Source organism: Meleagris gallopavo, chromosome 15 (genome assembly GCF_905368555.1).
Source record: "Meleagris gallopavo chromosome 15, MGAL_WU_HG_1.1, whole genome shotgun sequence".
Taxonomy (NCBI): Eukaryota; Metazoa; Chordata; class Aves; order Galliformes; family Phasianidae; genus Meleagris; species Meleagris gallopavo.
In genome coordinates this window covers 13,632,276-13,657,272 of record NC_139418.1, presented here as the reverse complement: position 1 = coordinate 13,657,272, position 24,997 = coordinate 13,632,276, and the positions used below count along the sequence as shown (strand labels likewise).

At 44.4% G+C, this 24,997-nt stretch overlaps 1 protein-coding gene across 10 annotated transcripts in view; it reads right to left on the bottom strand.

Annotated features, from left to right (window-relative positions):
* Nucleotides 1–24,997, bottom strand: part of RASGEF1C (RasGEF domain family member 1C) — a 79,767-nt gene that overhangs the window by 29,707 nt on the left and 25,063 nt on the right. For 9 of the 10 annotated variants that reach the window (XM_085236387.1, XM_085236384.1, XM_085236386.1 and 6 more), the window contains 2 exons: nucleotides 1,918–2,100; nucleotides 291–413 (listed from right to left, as the gene is read on the bottom strand). In XM_085236387.1, coding sequence (XP_085092513.1) covers nucleotides 291–413; nucleotides 1,918–2,100 — 306 coding nt within the window. Of the gene's footprint in view, nucleotides 1–290; nucleotides 414–1,917; nucleotides 2,101–15,351; nucleotides 15,437–24,997 lie in introns of those variants that run through there. The other variant, XM_010719105.4, reaches the window with a different exon arrangement.

The following is a 24,997-nucleotide window of genomic DNA, read 5'->3' as shown; positions in this document are numbered from 1 at the left end:
GTGTGAGGTTTACGTCCTACCTCCTTGCAAGCCGCAGGCTTCATCAAAGCCTTAAAGAAGTTAAGAAGGAAAGTCACCTGGGAAGACTGAAATGGGGGAAAGGGAAATCAGAAGAAAATCTGAAGTGACTGGTGCCTGGAGCGCTGCTCTTGGACATGGATACTAAGATGCCTCACTGTCAAGATCTCAGCAACAACCGTCATTATAAGAAAGTTTCACTCGATTCAGAAGGCGGCAAAACCACACACACTGGATCACCAGACTCTGCCTGTTGAAAATGATGAACTAACCTTGTCCAGCACAGGGTCGTCCAGCCGCTGCTGCTCAATGCACTTGTGACAAACTCGGGACAAAAGCTCGTGGGGTTCAATGAAGAGTCTGGAACTCAGCAGGAATGTAAATATATAGGCTTTCTGTGGGAGAGAAACAAGAAGACCTACTATAAACCATACACTCTGTGGTTGTATTTCCACTGGAACAGATAGGACAGAGCTGAGTGTCCAAAAGGCAGAAGGATTCCTGGCCCTTAAAATGGAACTGGTTACAACGAGTGCAGGAAGCAGCAGCATCTCCTACCTCCATAATAAAGATGGCCCAGGTACTGGAGACAGCACCACCAGGAATGCACAGAGAGCAGTGAATACTCAATGTGTAGACTCAGGCATCCCTTTGCTGTACTGGGTTGTGAGCTCAGAAACCCTGGGGTTAATCACTTCTCGTCTCTGCCCAGGAATCTCACCCTGCCTCCATAAAGGAACGCTGTATTTATTCTGCTGCTACTCAACATTTCTACCAGCCTAACTATGCCACTTGCAGCCTTCCATCTGAAAGCTGAGGGGAGCAGGCCTGTTGGATAAATCCTTGGACTATTTAAAGTATTCCTGCAGTGAAATTAAAATACATGCATGAATCTTCAGAAATCTGCTTCCCATCCCCTCCTGGTGCCTGGTTTATCTTCTTTCCCCCAGACCCAGCCATGCTCCTGAGCAGCGGGTGTAATATTTCATATCACACACTGCTTAATGAAAATCTCACAGCCTAATCTGCCCATTACCTATTTTATTGCCTTTCTGTTCTCTTGTAATTAACATGCTTCTTTATTACTTATTTTTAGCTGATCAGAAATTGAGCTGTGGGTAATTTAAAACATGCTGTCTGCTCTGCATTGATAACTTTAGTAGACCTCTAAACTGCCTAGAAGTCAATGCTACTCTGGTGCTTTGAGATACAAGCCTTTCCATGGAGACATATTAACACTTGAAAGTCTTCCAGTAAAACTCTGTTCTGAATTCCACTGAGTACGTGCAGAATCCGGTGAAGTCAATGGCTTTCAGGACCATAAACCTGCTTCCACTATAGATCCTCACATTAGTGGTGAAGAAACACTGAGTACTCACTGACGGAGTGAGGATTAGGATCTGCATCCTGTCGTCCAGTGACTGCAAAATCATTGTGAGCATGAGCATAACCCCATGTACGTTATGAAGCCATCAGAAGCAGCGTTTCTGTTGTCACTGAGGAAATGCTTTGTATCTGCAGTGACACCTGGACAACTTGAACAGCTACTGAAATTCAACTGAATGCTCATTCAGACTTGATTTTTTTTTTGCTTCAGCCTTCATCTAACCCTCCCTGGGATGCACTTTTGAAGTTCTCTTGACAAATCGCTATTTCATCGTCACCATGGATTTTTTTTCTCCACTCTGTTCTCTTATTTAAAGGTAGCATCAACTTTAGGATCTACTTTTTCAAGGAAACAAACCCAGAATGGTGAAACAGCATTCAAAGCAGTGCATTAATTTACCCAGCTTTTAAATTACTCCTCTTAATTCAAAATCAAACACATCTGCACTTTTGCATAAAGCACTATCTCAATTCATCAAAATTAAACTGTTTATTATACTGTGAATTGCTTACCTCAGGGTAGTAATCAGTGGTAGGTATGAGATGCTGGATTAGAGCATCCAGAGATGCTGAGGTAAGGTTTCCATCCTGGAAGATAAGCCCTCCTTGTTCATCTTCTTTAGAAGTATGTAGATGAGGGCTGAAGCTACATGGGGTAAACATACTGGTAGAACTCAGCGTTTGGGGCATACCTTCCTGCAACACAGAGAAGCTCACGTCAGGCAAAGATCCATCAGATTCATAGCCACAGCTGTATTCTGTTGTTTGGAAAATCAGAAGCCACTAATGAGAGTTTCCTGTTTGCAAAATTAACGTTATCTCTTCATTACATCTTCTTTTAGAGTTGTCATTAGTGGATTACACCTGTGGTGGGAAATACAGAGGAAAATGGGCCATTTTGGTTTATATCTTTGGTACAGAAGATGATGGTGGCTGCTCTGGGCTCCCATCCCAGTCAGGAGCTCTATGCCAACTCCTCTTTCTGCCACCAGCCCCAGCCAGCCCCACGTAAGAGAGATTGAGCACCTGGGACTTGGATGGTTCTCAAGGAGAGCAGAGCTGAGCTGCTGCTTCTATCCTCCGCCCTTCTGAGAATGAGGCAGGGAGGATTTAGGGTGAGAGAGGGAGAGAAAAGGAGTGCTACCCCAGGAGAGCCATCAGAGTGGGCGAGGGGCAGCAGCAGATGTCAAATGGAGGAGGATGGAAAAATGGAAAGAGTTGGAGGGAGCAGAGAATGTGCGATCTCATCAAGAGATTAAAGGACAAAGGAAAGAGAAATGAGGAAAAGGGAAAAGCAGACACCTACACTGTTTTTGGAGCCTGAATTTAGTCAGTCCTAGATCTATACTTAGGTACTAAATATATGCTTCAGAAAGATCCTGAGCAGTCATCGACTTCACAAGAGCTGCAGAGTCCTCAGTACCTTTGGAAAGGAGGCTGGGCAAGCTCTGAGCATGCAGCCCGCTTCAAGCTTGCTATATTTCAGTTCCTCAGCTTGTATTCTAGGCTGTATCTCAGTTCTGTGGCTTACAATCAGCTTTAGGTGTTTCCTCTGTTGAGCAAAGCTGAGTTTTGTTTTTTGTTTTTTGGTTGGTTTTGTTTTTTTTGTTTTTTTGTTTTTTTGAGAGGGTGAGGAAGGAGGACAGATCTTACACCGAGGGTTTGAAAGCATCTCCAGTTGTCTCCAAAATGCCCCCTAAGAAATAGCTCTGCTCTCAACTAGAGGCTGGGTATGGGACAGGGACTGGGGAAAGGACAGGGCACACGCACTCCCAGGTCAGCAAATGCATCATCCAGAACAAGGGTCTTTAACACACACAAACTCTGAAGCCTGACAATTTTCTTGAGCCTTGAGGAGAAGGGGCTGCAAGCCAGGGTGAGAAACTCTGGGAGACACTGGGAGCTTCACAGAGCTGCGGGAAGTTGGCTGTATGGGCAAAACTCATGACTTCATCCTCCCAAGGAGCATCTTCTGCAGGCTGGGAGCACGGGCTGCCTCCGGGCTTTGCAACTGTGCAAACAGGAACCAAAAATGTCAAAACCAACCAATTCCTGCCTCAACTGAAAGGCAAAATAGATCTCAGGGATTTTAGTTTAAAGATCAGAATATCTAAATGTCGTTCCAGCTAGAACGGAAGTCGAAGTGTTTAGTTCTAATAAACATGCAGATGTGCCAGTAAATAAGGCTTTGAGAATAAGCAATTGCTGCTTTTTGTACACATCTCAGACTTTGTGTAGTAAATGGCAAAGACTGCCAAATCCCATTTGTTACTTCCAACATGTGCTATGTTACATCTTGTTTCTATGGCAATAATCCCAACAAAGATTACGAGTCCATATAGATCAAGAAATAAATCTCACGGACATATTGCTGTCTAGATGAGGGAAAGCAAAAGTTAGAACAGCTGTGAACTTATAGGACACATCCAGGCTTTGGTGTAAAACAGAACTCAGTGATTTATTCTGTGCAATCCCTCACTGTCAGCACCATTTTGTATTATCAAATCAAAACGTGTCTGAACAGGATATTGCCTGAACTTTTACATCTCATTACATGAGAAATCTTGCTGAAATACATGGTAATACTTCTTTAAAAAAGTCTTTTTTTTTTTTTTTTTAAACAAACTGAATAAAACCAGCTGTACACATGATGCTGAAACATCCTCCTTGGGTATTATCAAGAAATTAAGTTTGACTTTATACCATGAAGTTCCTGATCTGATCTACAGTTTTCAGGCAAGGCCAGCATCAGATCTGTTTTGATCTGAGCTGCTGCCTGGCTGCCACCTCACTTGCCACTGCAGGGAGTGTTGCTTCTGCCATCAATGATGTGCATTTGTTGCAGACCTGAAGGTTTTAATGTCGTGTCATTTTGCTCACTGGTGGGTTTGGAAGGAGCAGAAATGCTAACAGCACACAAGCTCTACTGGCAGTGACAATGGCAGTGAAATACCACGTGTGCCTTGGAGGACCAGTTTGATAAATGGTGCTCTGGAGGGAGTGCTGTTGGAGGGGGAGGGGGGTCTTAGTGAAAGGCAAACCTCCAGGCCCTGCCTTGCAAAATGACTGATGGCACAGGTGGTTGCACACTTATAAAATTCAAACCAACCCTGTGCTCTACGAGACTGACACCTGGAGCTGTGAAAACCACCTCCTAACTGCTTTAAAGAGCAAGTAAAAAAAAAAACAACAAACAACCAAAATAATACCTCCCAAAAAAGGAATGAAACCTGCTTCTGGGATGAGCATCCATTCTACAGGTGCCCCCAGCTGGGAGAAGGCAGGATGTGTAGCTCCTTCCTTGCCTACAGAAAAACAAGACTATAACATGGAAAAAAGCAGGCTGGACTCTACAAAAAGGCAACAAAATAGGCAGAAGAGATTTTGCACTTATTTTACCAAAAAGGCAATGACCACCTGCAGTGGCACAGTGTAACTCCAGCTCCATGCAGGCAGTGCTGAGTAAGAATGAGCACATAAATACCCTGGCTGCCTGCTGGGTCACTTTGCAACAAAGCGTCCTGGTCACTGTCCCTGATGCTGGGGCTCTGTTTGGCCAGGAGACTCTGGTCAGGAAATGCTGCAGCTCAGGCATAACTTGTTCAGCTGTGGCTGTTTTGGATAACAGAAGTTGGGTTTGTTGGCAGCGATCCTATCCGCTGCAAAGGAAATGCACTTCTGTGGTGTCATGGTAATAACTGAAATGGGGAATCTTCGTTTGCATTTTTATTGCCCTCTGCTCTTTTCTGCTGTTCTTCTTTCTTGCCGTTCATTATCCTTAGCTTTTACTGGCTATTAAAAAGTGCTTTTTCTTTACATTCTTATTAATATATTCCACACTTTCTTAAGATTGAAAAAAAAAAAAATTAAGAAATAATGGTAATATAATGCTTTATAATCTTTCCTTCACTGTCCAGGACAGCTCAGTGATGAAAGCAAGTCATTAATAGATCCTTCTCACTGCAGATCTTACAAAACCTTTATGGACTTGATTTGCTGAGTCAGAATGCAGAATCAAACAATCACCAATATTTGGGAGAGAAGCCACCCACAAACCCTGCACTTATCTATATCTGCAAGTGCCTTGAATCTCTGGAAAGCCAGTGCCCAAACCTGGAGAACCAAAGAGAACATGGCTCAGAGAAAGGGCTGCTAACCACACAGCAGTGGGGCCCACCAACTGCTGACAGCCTGTCTCCTCTCCCACTGATGTTTCTCCAGGCTCAAACGTAGGCTGCAGCAAGTGGTCCAAAGGAGCTGAGATGAAAGCATCCCACCAGCACTGCCCTGCCTGCTGTTACACCATCCCTGCAGCAAGTACAGTTAATGCTTACGTGGACACAAAACGTCCCGGAAATATTTAATGTGTTTTTTAGTGGCTTTGATGTGATAAGTGTTTTATCTTTTTATCAAAAACTTAATCACAGTGTTTACTTTTGATCTACATTTCATCTCTGCCTTCCATCTGCTCTGCTTCTCTCAAGGGAAACAAGAGCTGGTGCCATGTGACAAACAGAGTAGGGCTGCGGATGTATCTTCCCACCCACTTAACTTCCAGATTAACAAAATAAATAAAACTCTTCCCACTTGAAGGATGAAAGGCACGAGCTTCTGAAGATTCCTCACCAGAATTACAGGAGTTGGAGAGGATGGTAAGGGAAGGTGTGGAATTGGGATGTCCACCTGTGCCATCATGGAGGCTTCAGACCACGATGGAGCAAAAGCTCTGGACATGATTCACTGCTCAGTGAGCACAGACAAGGAGCTCCCCCAGGGTGTGGGTGACCCAAAGTCATGAGTAACCTGGCAAGGCACAGACTTGAATATCCCTAAGTTAGGGATTTTATTATTTTAAAAATTATTATTTAATAATTTATTACCTAAAATACATAAAGCTCTTCCCACCTCAGGGATGAAAAGCACGAGTTTCTGAAGATCACTAGAATTACAGGAGTTGGAAAGGACGGTAAGGGAAGGCATGGAGAGGGAAGCAGAAGAAAGAGGACAGAGAACTCTGATGTTTCAAAAAGAAAACCATTGCACAGTAATTGCTTCCAGTTGTCAAGACCATGGCTGTAAATGTTTTTTTCAGCTAGAGTACCTGGCATTAACAAATTCATAATGTACCTGGTGCTGATGTAATTAGAAAATTGGTAAGAGATGTAACTTCACCTTCTCAACAGTTCATAAAACATTCAATTTACAGCCCAGGAATTCGTGAGATTGCAGAAAACTCAACCTGTCAATCCCAATACTATTGGAAATGGTTAAATGAGCAATAAAATGAAGCCACGCAACTTACAAACACAAAAGAATCAGCAAAGAAAAGAACCGTGGGATGGGAAAGGTGGGGAAAAAAAATCCTTAACTGCAATACTCTCCAAACTCAATAGCAGTGATTACACTCAGGCACAGGCTGGCTCCCTCTCCTTTCCTATTTATTCCTTGCATCGCTGAAGCACTTCACTGAGATTCACATCAATGAGATTGCAAGAGCAGAAGTGAATTTACGAGCTTTGGTTTCTGGATATCTAATGAGACACGACACACAGAGGTGTGCGGGGCAGCTCCAACCGAGCCGCAGCTTCCATAGGGCACTACGGAAGCACATAAAGCACAAATCCTCCTAATCCTACTTTCAAGGGAAGACTCGCACCAAAATGACCTCTGCTGTAAAATGCAGATACAAACTTTCCAGTTTCCCCATAGCAAAGTGCTCTAACCAGAAAGACCCGAAGATTCTACAGTTCAGCCCAGCACACGTGGCCCAGCAGTGATCAGAACACACAGACAAAGCTTTTGGGGCTCCGTCCTCTCCCTGCTGGCACCTGGACAAGTCACGGAGCAAAGGCGCCCGGGGCAGCACAGAAAGCAGCCCGGCTCCATCCTCTGCAGCAATCCTCCAAAACAGAAACGCTGCCAGCACTGCTAGAGCTGGGCCTAATTTCATTCCGTGAAGGACATTGCAATGCGACAGAAAAAAGATACGGAAACCCACAGAAATCCCTGGGCTCTGCATCTTGCTTATTTGCTCCAAGCTGGAACAAGAGCTTTTCTTCTCAGAGATATGCACACCACTGCTTTCAGAGCAGCCAACAGGAGAGGCAGGCAAACACCTTCCAGCTCCATTTTTCCATCGTGTCACTGAGAACAATCACAGTGACTCCTGCAATAGAGGCTTACAAGCAACATCTTGCAGTCAAAATACTACAGCAGAAAAACAACCACGCTAACCAATTACCTGAAAATCTGACAGACGTGGCTCAGAAAGAGAGTTTATAGGTAAGGAGAAGACATTAAATCAATTAGCAGTACACCGCAAGGAAGAACAAGGTCACTTTGCTAAAGGAATGTTTCTGTTTATGCTCATGTCCAAGTATTTTGTTCAATAGAGAAAAATGAAAACCTGATTATCATGAATTTGGTAGACTGGACTGAAACAGAATGTAAATCAGAAACGAGAAGATTTATGGCCAATTAAATTGAACTCCAATCAAAATCTCATTCAGGCAACAGTTCCCTGGGGACTTCAATTTGTTAGTGCCACATTTTTTTAATAACTTTCTTTTTCATGTAACATCAGCAATAATAAAAGCCCTTCAATAACAAGCCGAGCAGCAAACGCATTATTTATCTTAAAATGCCATCATTGCCTGGAATCAGAAAGCACTGAAAGCACACACTGTAATCACTCAGGAACAACCCCCCATAAAACCACTGATGTAAAGCTTTTTTCTTAGTCTCAGAACAATTTCTCTTTTCATTAAATTGGTTCAAATCTGAAGTATTTCTCCTGAGTAAGAGCGACTTGGCACCAACCCTGGCATGAGACAGAACACCGGCTCTGATGTCTCAGGACGCCCGCACAGCTCAGACACTTTCCCAATATTATGACTGAAGTGCAGGGCCTGTGGCATATCTGTGCCTCATTACTATCAGATTCTCAGCAAAGGAGAACCCCAATGTATTCCAGATGCCCTTGACAGTATTCAAATGTATGCTGAAGGCAACAGTCTGGATTTCTCTCCCTTTAGGCAAGGCAATCCATTCTCTGCTCCAACCTGCTCTCTCTCCCCTCGTGCCTCCTGAGTTCCAGGCAAAACCCTTAGATACAAAGGCTAAGAAAAGGATAATGAACTTAAAAGGAGTAAGGAAAATTAGAGCACTCAGAGCGAGACTGAGTCACTCTACTTTTTGTTATAAGCAGAATTGGAAAATTTGCCCAGAGTGAAGTCTGAGCTCAATCAGGCACGGACAGAGAGGGGAATCCCGGAACAAAACCTTGCAGGCAGCATTCCCAGAAACCACTGACATCAACAGGAGCCTTCTGGCTCACTTCAGTCCCTGCTGATGGGCCAACGCTGCAGATCAGCCCGCACATGGATCTCCTTGCTCAGACAGTAGGAGAGGTGAGGAGATCATTTATGGATAACCAGAGTTGTCAACCTGAGGGCTGTATGGTCTTGTAGGGCAGCCTGGGCTGTGACATCATCAAAATTCACACTTAGAAATGAGAAAGCAGCTGTGTGGATTGTAATACCTAAACATGCAGGTGTACCACTGGGAGGACTTCAGAGCTCCTCTTGAGGACAGCTTCTACCAGACCAAACCTGGAAGAACCAAAGGCTTAAAAAAGCAGCGTGGTGAGTCCAGCTCCTGCAGCACTGACAGCTTTGCATGAGCAAGGATGCCTCTCCCCATCTAAATGAACACCGTCTCCACGGCACACTGTCAGAATTACAATGCAAAGCCCGTAAATAAAACAAATATGCAGACTTAAGTCCTCCTCTCATGACATCTTGGTGAGAACAGGCCTTGACAGGAATAAAAACCCTCCCACACTAAGCAAAGCGATTCTGCTCTTTATGCAGAAGGAAGAAGGAAAGCTGTATATCAAACAAATAATTACAAGAGCAGCTTTATCAGTCCCTGCTGATTGCTCTCGGCTCGGTTTGATGATTCTGCCAGCGCTCTGCAGGTTGTTCAGAGAGGTGCATGTCACAACATCTCACTCGCAGTTCTTTCATTTATTAGCACCTACTGCTACCTGTCTCCCAGTCAAAAATCTTTGCATACATTTAGAAATTGGTCTCCTGGAGCCTGTCAGGAAGGCTTAAAAACCTATAAATCAGTTTTTTTATATACACACACCTCCTCAGACAGACTCCACATGCATACATGAATGCATAATGATGAATTTGGGGCATTACACATGCACAGGTATATATATATATACATACATATAAAATCATATACACTTTTATATAAGCACACCCCACCACAGTACATAACTACAGCAATTCCAGCACCTTCCCCATCACAGCTCTAGTTTGGGTACGGCTATGCTTCATATGACTTTTTATTTCCTCCCAAATTTGCTAAAATATGTAAGGGAAGAGGGTCCAAACTTCTTCACAATGTCGGTGCTTCATGAAAAGCCACGTAAGGCCTGCCAGCAGCTCTGATGACACATGAATACAGGATTTTACCCACCACCTGGGAAGAGACACAGAGTGCAAGGGTTGCACAGCACAGCCAGCACCAGCTATAGAATTTGCTTTTATCATTCCAGCAGCCCCAAAGAACCGCAGACTGATCAGCTGTTTCTCGTGCTGTATGAGCAGCATATGGATGCGTCTCCCTAAAAGAAACAAGCTTGTGAGCTTCTGGATATCCCCTTCTGGAGCACCATCTGCACCCGCTGCCATGGCACAACCAGGGCAGCCAGGCACATGCCAGCACTGGCACCTGCCAGCCCCCAAGGAAGCAGCAACACGCTCTGCAGCTGTCCCCAAATCTAAGCATCTTCACACTGGATATACTCAGCCCACGCAAATTCAGCGTCCATTTCGGCAGCCAAAAAGCCTTCTACCCACAGATTTTCTCAGGTTGGATTAAGTACTAAAAAAAAACCAAAGGCTGCACTGATATTTAGGATAACGCAGCAAGACTGTAGCTGGAAAATAAACCCCTCAGCTTCAGAGAAAGGGCATTTTAGCTTCAGCCCACACATCTCAGGTGAGGGGGCTCCCATGCCTTGGGAAGTGCTGCGCTCAGCCCCGACCACCCAAGCAAAGGCACAGGAGCAGCCAGCCACTGAGCTGGCTAATTGCTCATTAGCAGAAATTAACTCTGCAAGACACTTCTGTGGTCGCTGCTAAAAGTCTGTCATTAAAAGGGACTGCAGACATCAGTTCTTTGTCTCCATCAGAGCCCCAGTTACGTGACGCCAGCTTTGGATTGGCGATCTGCCTCTTGGAGGAACCGGGGAACTGCCTGCACTGAGCTGCCCCATCCCAGCTCAGCTCTCACAAGGACCAACAGCAGATGCATTGCATGAAAGGAATAATAGTGCTGCAGGGGGCTGAGATACAATGGTTTGCTCTCTTGTAGGTAGAACTAGGTCTTTCCCTAGAGCACAGGATTTAAAGTCCATCCAAGATTTGCCATTATTCTCAGTGCCCATGTAAAAATAACAGCCTGCGGGAGCCAGCAAGCAGAAGCCCTGGTAGAGCTGGGCTGGGTAGCTTGGTGAAATACACGTGTGCAGAGGAGGCGACTTATAAGGGGATGGATTTTTTCTTGGCATCCTTTCATTGATTTTGGTGGTATGAAGCCCAAGGGTGAATACAGTCCAAGACATACACAAAATGAGCTAAAATCTGAACTGCACTTACTGACCTCATAACTCCTTAGCAGTTGAAATGTGGGTTACAAAGCCAATTTCCATAAAGGACACGTTCAGTTAACAGTGGGAGACTGTGCTGACTCGAGCTGTGTGAGCACACCAGCTAGTAATTTCCCACATAATCTACATTCATTCCATACTTTTTGGAAGTTCTCCTCTAACGATTGTGTCAAGGGTGCAAATCCTGTAGATCACTAAGATATATGACCCACAAAAAAGGACACAGCTGATTTAACTCATTCCTCCAGCACTTTGAGGAGCCTCAAACACCACGCTTTTTCTCCCCCTCGCTTTCCAAGGCTGTGGGAACAGTTTGCTTAGCTTATAGACCACATGCATGGGTACTTTCAGGCAAATGTCCCTCCACAGTACTAGAGCCAAAACGTGCTGTACAGAGACAGGGGGAAAGCCCCTGCATTCGTCTATGGACAGGGTCCGACATAAAAGCCTGTACTCGTTTGTTCACTCAGCATCTCTCTTGAGCAACAGGATGTTTTTTAAAGCAGCAACCACAATTGTTACGAAATTGTGTTATTTTAATAACATGACAAACCACTTGATATAACATTTGAAAGAACACCAGAGTTGTTACCCCTTGGCTAAATGTCTCACCCTTACTTAATCTTCTAAGACTCCAGACCTGCACAGACAGAGACATTCACAACAGGACTTTAAACACTGTAGGGGAATTTCTGGTAAAAATTATGCATATACAGATATGCAAATATATGTAAGATTTGCAAAAGGCAGAGTCTAATGTCACCTGTCATCTCTTGAGCATATAGATTTATACACGCAATTGAAAAAACCCTTGACATCCCACACCTGCATGGGAAATTGAATGAATCACAGGCTCAAATTAGGTCAGGCACTGCCACATAGCAGGAGCCAAATTCAAGCCACCTGATTTCTGTTCAGTGGTCACAAAAGGCATCAAGAACTTCAAATCAGTGTGAGCACTCAAAAAGTATGCTTCTGCTACCTGTGGATAAGGGCTCCCCAAATAAAGCCAATTGCTCATGTAAATGTTGACAGTGCCAACATGGGCTATTGCCTTTAAAAATTCAGCTTCTGGTATTTGCAAATTTTCCAGTAGTGCTAATACCAAAACCAGAAGTGTGCTGCTTGTCTTGAAATGTTTATCCAGCTATATAATCACTTCAATTTGAATAATTCTAAAGGAGCTGAGCCAGCAGCCTGTTTCAAACAATGAATATTGATAGGAATTTGCAAGCACAGGTTTATGATCAGTTTAAGGCAGTAACCAGAAGAAACATACAGCCTGTTGTTAAGTGGACGTAAAACAAACAGGCACACGTGATAGAAAGACAGGTCTCAAAAGCTATTCTGTACTATTTAGAATTTAAATAATAATTACAGACCAGTGATCAAGATGGTAGCAGTGTGTCCACAACTTCCATTCTCAGCTTCCCTGCCAAATGTACCACATGGATCCAAAATTTGGGAATACAGCACCAGTTGCACTCACACAAACATCAGCCGTTGCAGGAGCTTGCAGAAGGATGGACACGGGACAGGTGAAGATTTCATTGCTGAGTGCAGACAGGATGGACACAGCATATGACTGTCTGATTAAGAAGTAATGTGAACTCCATAAAGAAAAGAGACGGGAAATGACAGATGTAATGAAGTGCTGCATTCAAGGCAACGAAGCCTTGAGTTTGAGCGTTGGTTTGTAAACAACACGAACTAGATGAGAAAACGTAAGAATGGCAGTCAGATAAGTTCAGCGAGGTTTTTGTCAGTACAACCAAGGAGATGAAATGCCATATACAAAAGCAGTGCACCTTCTCATGGTGCACTGTGACATGGTTGATGGTTGGACCGGATGATCTTGGAGGTCTCTCCCAACATTGGTGATGCTATGATTATGCTTTAGACATAGCACGTTGTTATTGAGTTCCTTGATGTGATGCCTTAAGATCCAGGGTGCTTTCTCCACACTTCAAATTCTTGAAGTCCATTTCACTTTTCCCTGATGTACTTTCAGACAGCACTGAAATTGCAGTTGGTAATTCTTTGATAACACCAACACGCAACACCAAGAGAATCCATTTAGGATGGAACTAGGGAAGTAACCAGCTGGAAACCCATAATGAAGGAAAGCTCGCTTGTTACCTTCCTGAGGGATGTGGGGGAGGGTAAAAGTTAATGGAAAGATAATCAGGAACTCTTCAGGGATATTAGCTTATAGGCCAGGAGCACATATACAACCCGAGACTTGTTTGCATATCAAGAGACTACAGGAAAAGGTGTGACAGCCAAATGCAGCTTATGAAAATATGGCTATCTGTAAAGCTGATAGCTTCTTTGCATGTGAAAACACAGTCCTAGCATTCAGCTTGGCAACTGAAGCTAAATAACATCAATATGCCTGTTTGGGGCAGCCTGCACAGTGAAATCACTTATGAAATTTATACTGCTTTCAGCAGATATGCCTCGGACTCAGGGAAATAAGCTGGGTGGTTTTCTTTAATAATTTTTTTTAATGGATTTCAAGGATCCATAGTTGAAATATCCATGAAAATGAAATACTTGGGCTTTAAAACAACCTAGAATTTGGAGATTGCTCACAAACATCAAGCTATACAACAACAGGACTGAATTCAGCTTTAGACAGAGCTTCAGCTGTTTCAGTTCTCCAATGACTTTTATAACAGATTAAATATTGTTTTCTAAGTGAAGTATCTGAAGATCCCATCTTCATGCCACGGCTCTAATTCCCTTCCATTCCCAGCTGGTTTACATAAGTGCCACCGTGCGTCGGCCAGCTCTGTGCCCTGACCTCCCTGCCAAACCCAACACAAAACTCCCCTTCTCTTCCTGCTCCGGACTGGCTGGCAGTGTCACTACACACTATTAAACGGTATGAAAAGGAAGGATTACTGAAAGCCTTTCATTGGGCTAAGCGCTCAAACACAGGATTTTATTATTAGAATCTGTTTTATCAAAAAGCAGGATATTGGCCAAGATTATCTCAGTCTGTTTTGTGATCATTTCAGTGAAATCTTTCGTGTTGGCCAAATCCAGAAATGTCTGGGAAATTAAGTTATTTATCCCATTATGGCTCTTTTACTGTGCAAATGACCAATATCCTTCATTATTGTCAGGGCGTTTTTAACTATGTGCCCATCACACACAAATACATGATTGCTTTCTTGTTTATAATTTTTATTAACGTACTCAATATTTAGATGGCTACCACATAATTACCCAGGGAGAAAAAAAAAATCTTCCTCATACATATGGTGCCAATTCACCACCATGTTACAGGACTGTAGTCCATTTTACCATCTGAGTCACTTCTCAGCAGGAACTCAATTCAGAAGTTCCCAAATCCTCCACTTTTAAAACATCCCTTTTTACGTTACAGCTGTTTTTCAATCCACTCCATGGACACACACAAGCCAGGAGAAGCTGGAGTTGGAAGGTTATTCTGGAACTCATTCGTTATTCAATACCCACTCCTACAGCAATTCCCAAATGACCCTCCCACAAGAAAAGGGCTTGTCTCAGCACCACGTCTCCATCCTCTCTAGAATATTTCTTGCCATTGCATTTGCAAAATTTTGAGAATTTTCACCTTCTCTAGGCAGTTCAATGACACTTTTGATTTGCAAGTATTTTATCAGATGAGCAGTTTTGCTATCTCTGCACACATCTCACTATCTCATTTGTACTGGCTTTCTTCCAGCCAGGAGACCTAGAAGAATCCTGAAGAGGTCTTTGTATTCAACCCAAACCTTCTGCTGAGCTGTGGGCACTGTCTGTAAAGTGCCTCTATGAAAATGACATCATGGTGTGACAAACTTGTTCTTCCGACAGTAAAATTTGTTTGGCACACAAGTCAAAACCAAGCTTTTTCAAATTGTCAGCATCTTGAGCTCAGTCTTGCAGCTAAATACCAAGTTGTGCTCTTTCTACTTCATGTCTTGCACATCAGCAACAATGCGAACTAAGCAATCAAACCTGAGCTGGCGTTTTTTGTGATGACTCACAGACCTGATTAAAATACAATTGCTCTCCCAGATCTGTACTGGCTCAAAACGGCTGCAAATGTATCAAAGAGGTGTCTCTTAATTCCCCACCCTTTGTTCAGAAAATTAAACACACACAGAGAGGAGACAGATGCAGTAATGGAGCATGCATTTTGCCCTCATTTGTAACCAAGCCAATCCTTAACTAATGGGGCTTGATGCAGTTGTACATTATGATTTCAAATGGGCGTCTTTACTCACGCTGAGTTATGCGCTCCAAGAGTAGCAGGAACAAAACCGGGCACTCTCAAACTGAAGCATTGAGCAATAAGGCTGGAGACAGACTCTGTAAGTTAAAATGACATTTAGTAGCATAACAGCCACATAACCTCAAGATAGAGGCTCTTAACCCATAGCAGGCTTATTTCTAATGCCGTATTTGTCACAGGTGACATGAAGTTACATACTCCCCAGACAGCAGTGGCATACAATAGAGAAACCTTCAGTCGTTCTGAAGGCAAAAAATATTTGTCCTTGTCACCCAGCAGAAGGTGGTAACCCCAGCCCAGCGTGCTGTAATCACAGCAGTACAGTGAAACCACGGGGAGGAAAATTAAAGCAGGAGAGAGGCAGCGCCTACCTTCCAAATCGATTTCTCCTAAGGCATGCCTCTAACCCTGCTCTGCAAGACGCTGCTGCTGTGCACTGGCGATGTCTTTAAAAGTCTCTAAAGCAGTCAACAAACATCGACCTCCAAAACAGCAGCCCAGGTCCTCTGGATGAGCCTTGGATGTGACTCAGCATGGGAATACAGCCTCAGAAGCACAGGGCATTCTCTTCAAAACGCTCAAACTGCTTCAAATCGCTCTTCCTTCTTCTCAGTGTTTTTAATTGTGCCTTTTTGGGCTACTATTTTAAAAGTTTGGGCCTAGGGAAAGTTCTGCCAAGTCCTAGCAGAGCACAGTGTAATTTTAAAATTACAGTCTGACAAACTGCTGCTTAGAGAGAGCGATCATCTTAAATGACTGGGCAGGCTGTTCCAAATCGCTGCTTTACATGAGCAGAGAGGCTGCAAGAACGTGAAGCGGTCACTGCTCTGACCCCAGGTGGGTCCCAGGCTTCAAAGCCACCTGCACATCACCTCGATGCTAATGGAAATCCTGCAGGATTGCACTGTCCTTAGTTGGCCTGAATTCAGCTGCTGTTCTGAAATGTCAGGATGGCACCGGTGTGAGGCTGGTCATGCCTTGATCCAACTCCAGACTGCTACCGCAGGGCTCCATCAAACACAAATAAATCATGTCTCCCAGATACAATTAAATCTCTTTGTGTTACTGAAGTCTGAGCTGGACTGAGCACTACGGGACATTATGCAGAGATTGGGCACACAAGGAGCAGAGCCGATGCTCTAGGCACCAATCTGGATTCAGGCTGGATGCAGGGTTGAAAAAGCAGTGATGGATGATCTGAACAGAGATGAAAGAAACACCTGTTTCCACTCCTTCAGGCCGCCCTGCAGCTTTCAGTCCCATCAACAATCACACACCTGGCACAAGCAGAGCAGTCCCAGATAACACTGCAGGGTGGTTCCATCAAATAAACAAGAGTGATGTCTGAATGGCACCTCCAGTCTCAATCCTGGGATCCCACTCAGCTCCTCCGGGACCACAACGTGAAGGGATGCACAGGGAGGATTTGAGAAGCCATCAAAGGGAAAGGAAGACAAAGAGCACTACTTGGCCCTCACTCTGCACAACCACGCTGTAGATACCAGGATAACACATGGCATAGAGAAGAACAGCAAAAGGCTGGGAAGCAGGTGGCAGAAACCCAAACTTCAGGAGAAAGCAGTACTGAAAGAAGTTCTAGCCCCAGCTCAGTCTCTTTTAGCCCCAAACATGCCCATACCCTGCAGTTGTCCCTCCTGGATCCAAGGTCAGGGTCAGCATGTGACATGCCAGCCCCACATTGCTGGCCACCTTGCTGGCAGGCAACAAACAGCTTTTGGTTGCCTACCTTCACTGTGTAAATATGAGTTTGCTGATGGGCCACAATCAGATGCTCATGCTGATTTACCCGGGGAGAATTCATCCCTCAATCTGCCTGGGAGGAAGAACAAATTCACTTTTAAGAGTTTACAGACTTGCTCGCAGCAGGCGTGCACCCCTGTTTTCCAGCTTCAACAGTCTATAGAGCTTCACTTGCTGCTGGCTGTGACCTAGAGCATCAGTGCTGCAGAAGATTTACATTTAAAGCATATTAGTAACACTTTTTAATGATGAGAGAGGCATTTCAGTAAACAGTAAATTGTCCAGAAGCTCTGCTTGGCAGAGTTATTGATAATCCTATTAATGACAAGGTGCAATTTACAGCAAACTGACAGTGGAAAGGAGATACAGTACTTATGTGAAACAAAAAGATAATACAATATTATTTCATTGACTGTGCTTTCTCTTAATTGCCTTGTTTTGTACGCTTGGGGCACACAATCTATCATGGATGAAGTTGTTTGTTCATAAAACAGCACGCAAGAGGTTTTTAATCCAAGATCCCTCTAGCTGCATTTCAGGATTTATTTCAGAATTGTCTTCAATTTTTCTATTTTGCGCAAGTTTATCCTAATATTAGGAAGCACTTCTCTGAAAAGAAACTGCTGTGCTCAATTGTGCTACTTGCACTTCATTACGGGACTGCTTACAAAGGCTTTATTCAGCAGGACTGCACAAAGAGACGTGATTTGCAAAACAGACCACAGCTCCTATGTCACTTGTCTGTGCCCCAGGTTGGCAGAAGGGCCACCGGCCCTCAGGACTGAATCCAACAACTATTCATCTGTGTGCGTCAAAGTGAGCCGCGTTCGGTGCATGTGTCATAGCAGAGGCACTGAGAATTTGGGGGGATGGACTTGATGATCCCTTCCAACCCCTGTGATGCTGTTATAAACCCTTTGCACAAATACAGAATAAACCAACCAAACTGAATACTGTCATTTTAACATAATAAGCAAATTTCATTCCTAAGAATGTATCTATCCTATTAACAACAACAACAACAAAAAAAAAAACCCGGAAACTGTAATGACTGGAGAAAGACACATTTGAGGCTTTAGAATCATTTAAATGATTTGTTTTCTTTTCAACATTAACTCATCTTCAGGTGTCTGCGTGGGAGGGCAGACTGATGGTTACTCAACAGAGGAACTCGAGGCTGTCTCCATATAATGGAAAAACAATAGGCAGTCTGAAAAGATGTGCTTCAGACCAGGCCAGGGCCCAAACACAGAGGAAGAGACCGGAAACAGCCTGTAAGAGAACTGTTGGCTTGAGCTTTTGTGTGGTTTTCCTTCAGCTTAAGATTCCCAAGGCTCTCACAGACAGGTTTGGTCATTACGTCATGACAGCTAAAATGCCCAAGGTGCACATTTTTGTACCATATCTAGTGCTAAGAATGCAAACTATGCTGGGAATGAAGATGATGAATAAATGCATTTTATTCGTAGCTTTAATTATTGGGTGAATTCCATTTACCACCTAGAATGTGAATGTGGTTTATTGCAATAATAAGCATTAGGCACAAATCCAAGCAAGGCAGAGGGGGCATTAAATTGTGCTGGCGTTTGTTGAAAGCATTTGACATTTTTCCATTTCATTTCCTGGGTGCGACATCATAAATAAGCTCAGTAAACTATTGCTTAAAGCCCTGGCCAATGTGAAACCCTACTTGACAGATTTATTTCAAGTATACCCTGTCCTCCAAAGCTGCTGGGAAACAACAACTTGTCACTGCCAACCTGATAGTTCTGGACCCTACATTGTAACATCTGCAAAGCCATTTCCAGAGCTCACCTGCAGAGTTGCTAGAAGCAACTGGGAACTGACAGCTGCTGGATCTGGTGGCTGGGGAGGCAGCAGATAGGCCGAGTGGCATTTTGGTGTCCTGCATCTCTTGACAAAAATGGAGACTGAATCAAAATGAGGAAACAGATTTGGATTTTCTCAATTCGTACTCCACGGCTTAAGAGAACTAGAGAAATATTCCTTGCTTAGGATAAGAACATTAGCCTAACTTTTCTTACAGCTCTACTCCCCCAGCAACCAAGTTGACTTAGCCAGAAGAATTCAAAGTCATTCAGAACTCTGTCTTGCAAAAATCATCAGCTTAACATTACATGTATCTGGCAAACAAAATTCAGCTGAGGGTGCTCCAGGTGTGTGCGCTTGTTAAAGCACATGTACTGTAGGCCTCCTCCACACAGATGACTGATGTTAAAAGCACTGGAACACGCACTTATCAACTCACACAGCCTTAGCTTGATGCACACTGCAGACAAAACGGTCACAGGTTGCAGTTAGCTCAGCTGCACAGTGAAAATAGCAAAACCAATCCAGTTCTGGGATCCTACACCTTCCTTTTCTACAGCTGATGCAAGCTGGTAGCTCACACCACCAGAACAATGCACACCTACCTTCGGATTTTCCCACTCAGAAAGCTGTTTCCCACTCACAGTTACAGTGCTGCAGCTGATATATCAGTCCCAACCCCATCTGTGTCCCTGCACAAGACTATTTGCCACCCACCATCCTCTGCGTGTCCACAGAGTCCTACAGCAGCATCTCCCTCTCACATACGCACAGTGTGGCACTTCGGCCTCTGACCCCAGCAGGAGCCGCTGCGCAGAGGGAAAGAGCCCGAGAAATCTCCACATTATCATGGCTTTCCACAAACAACTTCAAAGGAACGCAGAGCTCCTACCTCCAGGATAGCTGGGACAGCACTACCTGTGCAGACAGGTTTGGCCCAGACCTTCATCCTGTAACTTAAAGTATCTTCATACGGCAGAGAATTCAAGGCCATGTTGGCCAAAGCCTCCTATGCTGTGCCCACAGGACGGTCATCTGCTGCTTCTGTGGAAGTGTGACAGCACCTACAGCCCATCCCGTAGGGGACAGGTGTTTACTGCATGGTGCACAGCAACCACCGTTGTTTTTGGTTAATAAGTATTCAAATCTTGCTTTGTTTTGTGTTCCAGAATTACTTCTACTAGTTTACTAAACACATATAATTACATTTCCATTAATACAAAACCCATTTCCTGTCATGCCTTTACATTCAAACCAGCAGCTCAGCAATACTCGAATGCACATCTGAAGGATGGCAATCCCTGGGAGCTCTGGGTACATCATTACAGAAGAATCTTTGCCCGTGAAGCAGAGAACAAGAGCTACACCTGTCACCAAAAGCAAACAATGCTGTCTTGAAAAAATACCATGGGTGCCAGTGTGCAGCTGCAGAGCCCAAGGGGAGCTCCATATGCTGCTGAATTTCTCCTTAGTGCTATCAGACAGGGGCTCCCTGGGCTCTGCATGAGTTGGTGTGGATGGGGCTGGGCCTGGCCCTGCTCGTGGCTCTGCAGGAACCCTGGCACTCTTCTGTATATCAGATTTCCAGAGTACTACAACTGCAAGGACTGCCAGTTCTGCAGCAATGCTTCACTCACACTCATGGAGTCACTTGTGGGTTTCCACAATCGACAGACTCTTTGGATTACCAAATACCTTACAAGAAAGCAGTAGAGAACTGGGGGCAGACTTAAACACATCAGGGAGATCTCTGCAGAGGAAACCAGCTGAGCTTCACCTGCACATGCCAGCTGCAGAAGAATGACAGGGCAGAGAGGGAAGAAAACGACAGAGTTCCAGCTCTGATGTTCCCTCAGCATACTGCCCTGCTCCATGCTCCCTGCACACGCTCAGGGTGCTCAGCACAGCTGCCTACAGCTCGCATCGCCCTCACATACCCCAAAACATGAATGAAGTTGTAGGGTGGCAAAGGTAAGGATGGCACGAGGTTCCTCCCCTGGATGCATCCTTGTGCCGTGCCAGCCGGTGCTGCATTATGCACAACTGAAACTGCTCTGGCTCCACATTAGCATTCTGGAGCACAACTTTATCCTCCTGCCTCAGAGACCAGCCCCTGTTTTACATAAATCTTTAATGAAATGCTCTGCCTCAAGCACCGATGCCTAAGCACAAAAGGCAGAGTTGAAGGAAAACAAGGTTTTTGCCTCCAAAAGAAAAAGCATTCCTGTGGATTGCACATGGAAATTACACTTGCTATGCCCCGCTGGGATGGCTGGAGCACCATTAAGGAGAGGGTACAGCAAGGAGGCAACAATTCTAAGTACTTTACAGAAAGGCAGGGAAGAGATTGGTTTGTCTGTGGTACATCTGGCACACAGCAGGGCCAACCCATCTCCCAACACACGTGCCCAGTTCCTGTGTGTGCAGGAGGTCGTAAGGCTGCAGTGCCACATTGCCACTAAATGTTCCTCAGCAGCACAATGGCTTCCCACCCATCAGGAGGCTATTTTCAAAACCTTCAGACTTAACAAAAAACAACAATAACAACAACAACAACAAACACACACCAAAAAACACACAAGCCTCTCACTTTTATATTCCCTCTGGGATCCTGAGCACTTGTGGTTAAGGCTGTCAAGTGCTACAAGTTCATGAATAGAATGGTTGTAAACGTCCATCTCCTCCCACAACATACACTATATAAAAAGAATAATGGAATTCGACAGTACCATTGTGATCAAGGAGCAGAAACTGCTATTTAAAGATAAATCTCTACGTATCATGAAACAAAAGATAAAATCATAGGGACTGGAAATACTGTGCAGTGAGGACAGTTACATCCCAATACAAAACAGTGACCAGAAGATGTTATAAGGCCACAGAGCTGAGAATGCAGACTGCAGTGCCAAGACATCAAGCATTTAAAGGCTTCATACCGTAACGCTTGATTGATGTTTTCAAAGCAGACTACAGGAATTAAGACATGTATCTTCCATTAATCTTAATGGAAAATGTTTGTTGAAATCCCCAAGACTGCTTTGAAAAGGAAGTATTTCAACTTCACAGTCTGGGTTGGATGCCTACATTTTCATTTTAATATTCACATCTGCATATTGGCCTGAGGTCAGCAAATCATTTAAATGTGTGCTTGAACATGCATCAGCCAACAGACTATTCATGTGCTCAATATTAAGTAAACATACAAAAGTCCCATCCAGAAGAGTTATTCACATGGTTGTGCTTTGCTGAGCTAGTGCCTAAAATCTGCAGAAAGGCTGCCATAAGGAAGTTAATATTTTGCCAACAAATGCCATGCTTATTCTTACAGACAGAGACAATCTTGGAGACAAACTTCAAGACATACTCGTATCTTTGAGACAACAGTTGCTTGTGCACCTTGGCTTTCTCCTGTGTATTTTGGGCTTCAAATCAGGGATTAGAATTGAGTTGAAGAACTGGGCCCAACTGAACAGTTTTCAAATATCCTTGTTTTTTCCTGGACAGCAAGAGTCCTAGTTTAGGTTTTCTATAGTGCCTTAGCAGCTATTATGAGGATTAAAAAACAAAGCAACTCAAAACACAAAACTCTTAAGATAACAGTAAAATGGAGTAGAATAAATTCTCCTCCTTAGCTGGATTTCAAATACACAAAATGCAAAAGGCTTTGGCAATTCAAAATACCTTCAACCTTGGCTTCCCTTAGTCCTGCAAGACAGCCCAGGACATGATGCCCAAGGACAGGAGTGGAATTCTGGGATTTGAGCTCAGTGCTCAAGGACAGGCAGGGAGTCATCCCCTTGAGAATCAGGCATTTTGGGAAACATCACCACCACCATGTGGACACAATCTCAGACTTGGGAACAGAGCTCCCCACAAACGTGGAAGTGTTTAGATGTCATCATCAGATTGTTGTTTACCCCAATCAACATGAGTCTGACAATAAATTAACGAGTTCACGCACACAACATTTTAGCTTTTTAAAGCCAAATAGTTATTTGTGGCTTTATTTTAAAACTCAGAACTCGACACCAGCCATGTAAAAGCTCAGCAGTTTCCATTTGCAGATGCATCCAAGGTAAGCAATAAGTAGGTAAGACAGCAGTTTGATGTTAAACATAATCTGGTGTGACCATGCACAACACGAAGGAGCCATTCCACTCTCCCACACTGCCTGTTGCAAGGAAGCAACTGGCAGACAAGCAAGACAAGTCTGCTCTGTCTGCTGAGCTAGCAGAAAATTAACACACCAAGAGGGGGAAGGAACCCTCCAAGGATTCCTTTGCCCCTTATCAAAATTGAATGACTCACAAAACGAGCCCGATGAGTCAGCTGCTGTTGGCCACACAACCTGCAAACCTGAGGCAAGGGAGGAGATGCACAACTGTAAAAGAGGAGAGAGACCATCCATTTTGGCATCTGTTCCCAGTTAGGGTAAAATCTTCAAACCCCACTCTTGGTGAACAAGTGGCGTCCAGCACATGTGGGGGAGAAAACAAATGCATGGCTTTTTGGGACTAGCCAACAGACAGAGGCAGGTTTGCAGAGTAATACATAACCAGTACATGCAGAGACGAGGAAAAAAAAAAAAATCACAGCACGTGGCTGGCAATCTGTGTTATACTCTCACAGCTGTGCCGAGGCAAATGCAAAGGGAGGGTACACATTTGGCCTCCGCTCCATACAGCTGTAAGCTTGGCCCAAGTCCTGCCAAGCAAGGAGTGCAGTTTTTCATACCAAACCCCTCCTCCCTCCCTGAAACACTATTTCTGTGATTTGGAAGAAAGGACACACATGAAAGAGGCAGAAAGACGCACCTACCCAGGGTGCAGGGGTCATAGGTGCCGAAGGTACATGGCCCATTTACACTGGTGGTACCGTGTGGGCTGGCAGTTATCAGCCTCAGCTACTCACTGCTGGACAACTGCATGAACTTCCATCTTTCTGGGATGGCCTGAGCTGCGTCCACATGGTCCTACAGACACCCAGCTAAAACTAACTGCAACACTCACATTCTTCCCACTAGTAACTCCAGCAGCGAGGGAAAGCTATAGTATTTTCTGCATATGGTTATTACCATGGCACTTCTGCACTTAAAGGCCTTCGTGATCTACATCTTCCTAGTATGACAAGACTTATGTGGCAGGTACCAAGAGTCACAGCACATGCTGCATAAAGAACTCACTTCTGTGTGAATGACAACATCATTTTCAGAAAAAGGAACTTGCTCTGATCCACCCGAGTAATTCCGCTGATTGGAGTCACCAGTTGATTGCTCTGTGGCTCATTGATTATGCTCAACGTGAATAATTACATTACAAAACTAAGCTGGCTCAGACAGTACCAAAGACAAGTCAGAGCAGCGTGGGATGGCAGAAGCGGTGTGCCCACCTGCACGAGGGCCACACAAGCAGCCTGGCTTCAGCAGGACGTGCTTGTGGGGCTGCAGAGAGCCAACCTCCCAGAGGTCTGCAAGCTCATCTGTTCTTCTCAGTGGCTTCATCACGCTCCCGAGTGGATGGGCCACTTCATGCCATGGTCCCAGACATGTGTTTAATATGCATGACGGTGCTCTGGAGGGCAGTGTGTACGTGAAGCAATGCTAAACATGCTGACAAAGGCAAGGGAAGTGATCTGGAAATGACAAAGTGAAGCGAGGCTAGGAGCAAAGACGAAGCAGCAGAGGAAAAGCATCTGCACGGTTATATCGATAAAGCCCGCCGAGCAAAGGTGATAGGTTTTGTCTGATACAGCCGGTGCAATGCAGGCATTGCTAAGTGTCTCTGGCTTGGGCAAAAGCTCTGTAGATTGGCAGCCAGAAGATTAATCTCACGCAGCCAGAAATGGGGGAGCTACACATGGAAGGAAAAAAAAACTACTTTATTTTTTCATCACGTAGAATATTATATCAAATGGAAGAGGCACACTGTCCTGAGCACAGTAACAGCTTCCTGGCAGCAAGCACTGAGTTGCCAGACAATTCTTAGCATCTTTAGCCATAATTCCTAAAGCTAAGGTTCCTTTCTCTATAAAAAGAAGTAGCAGGAAAA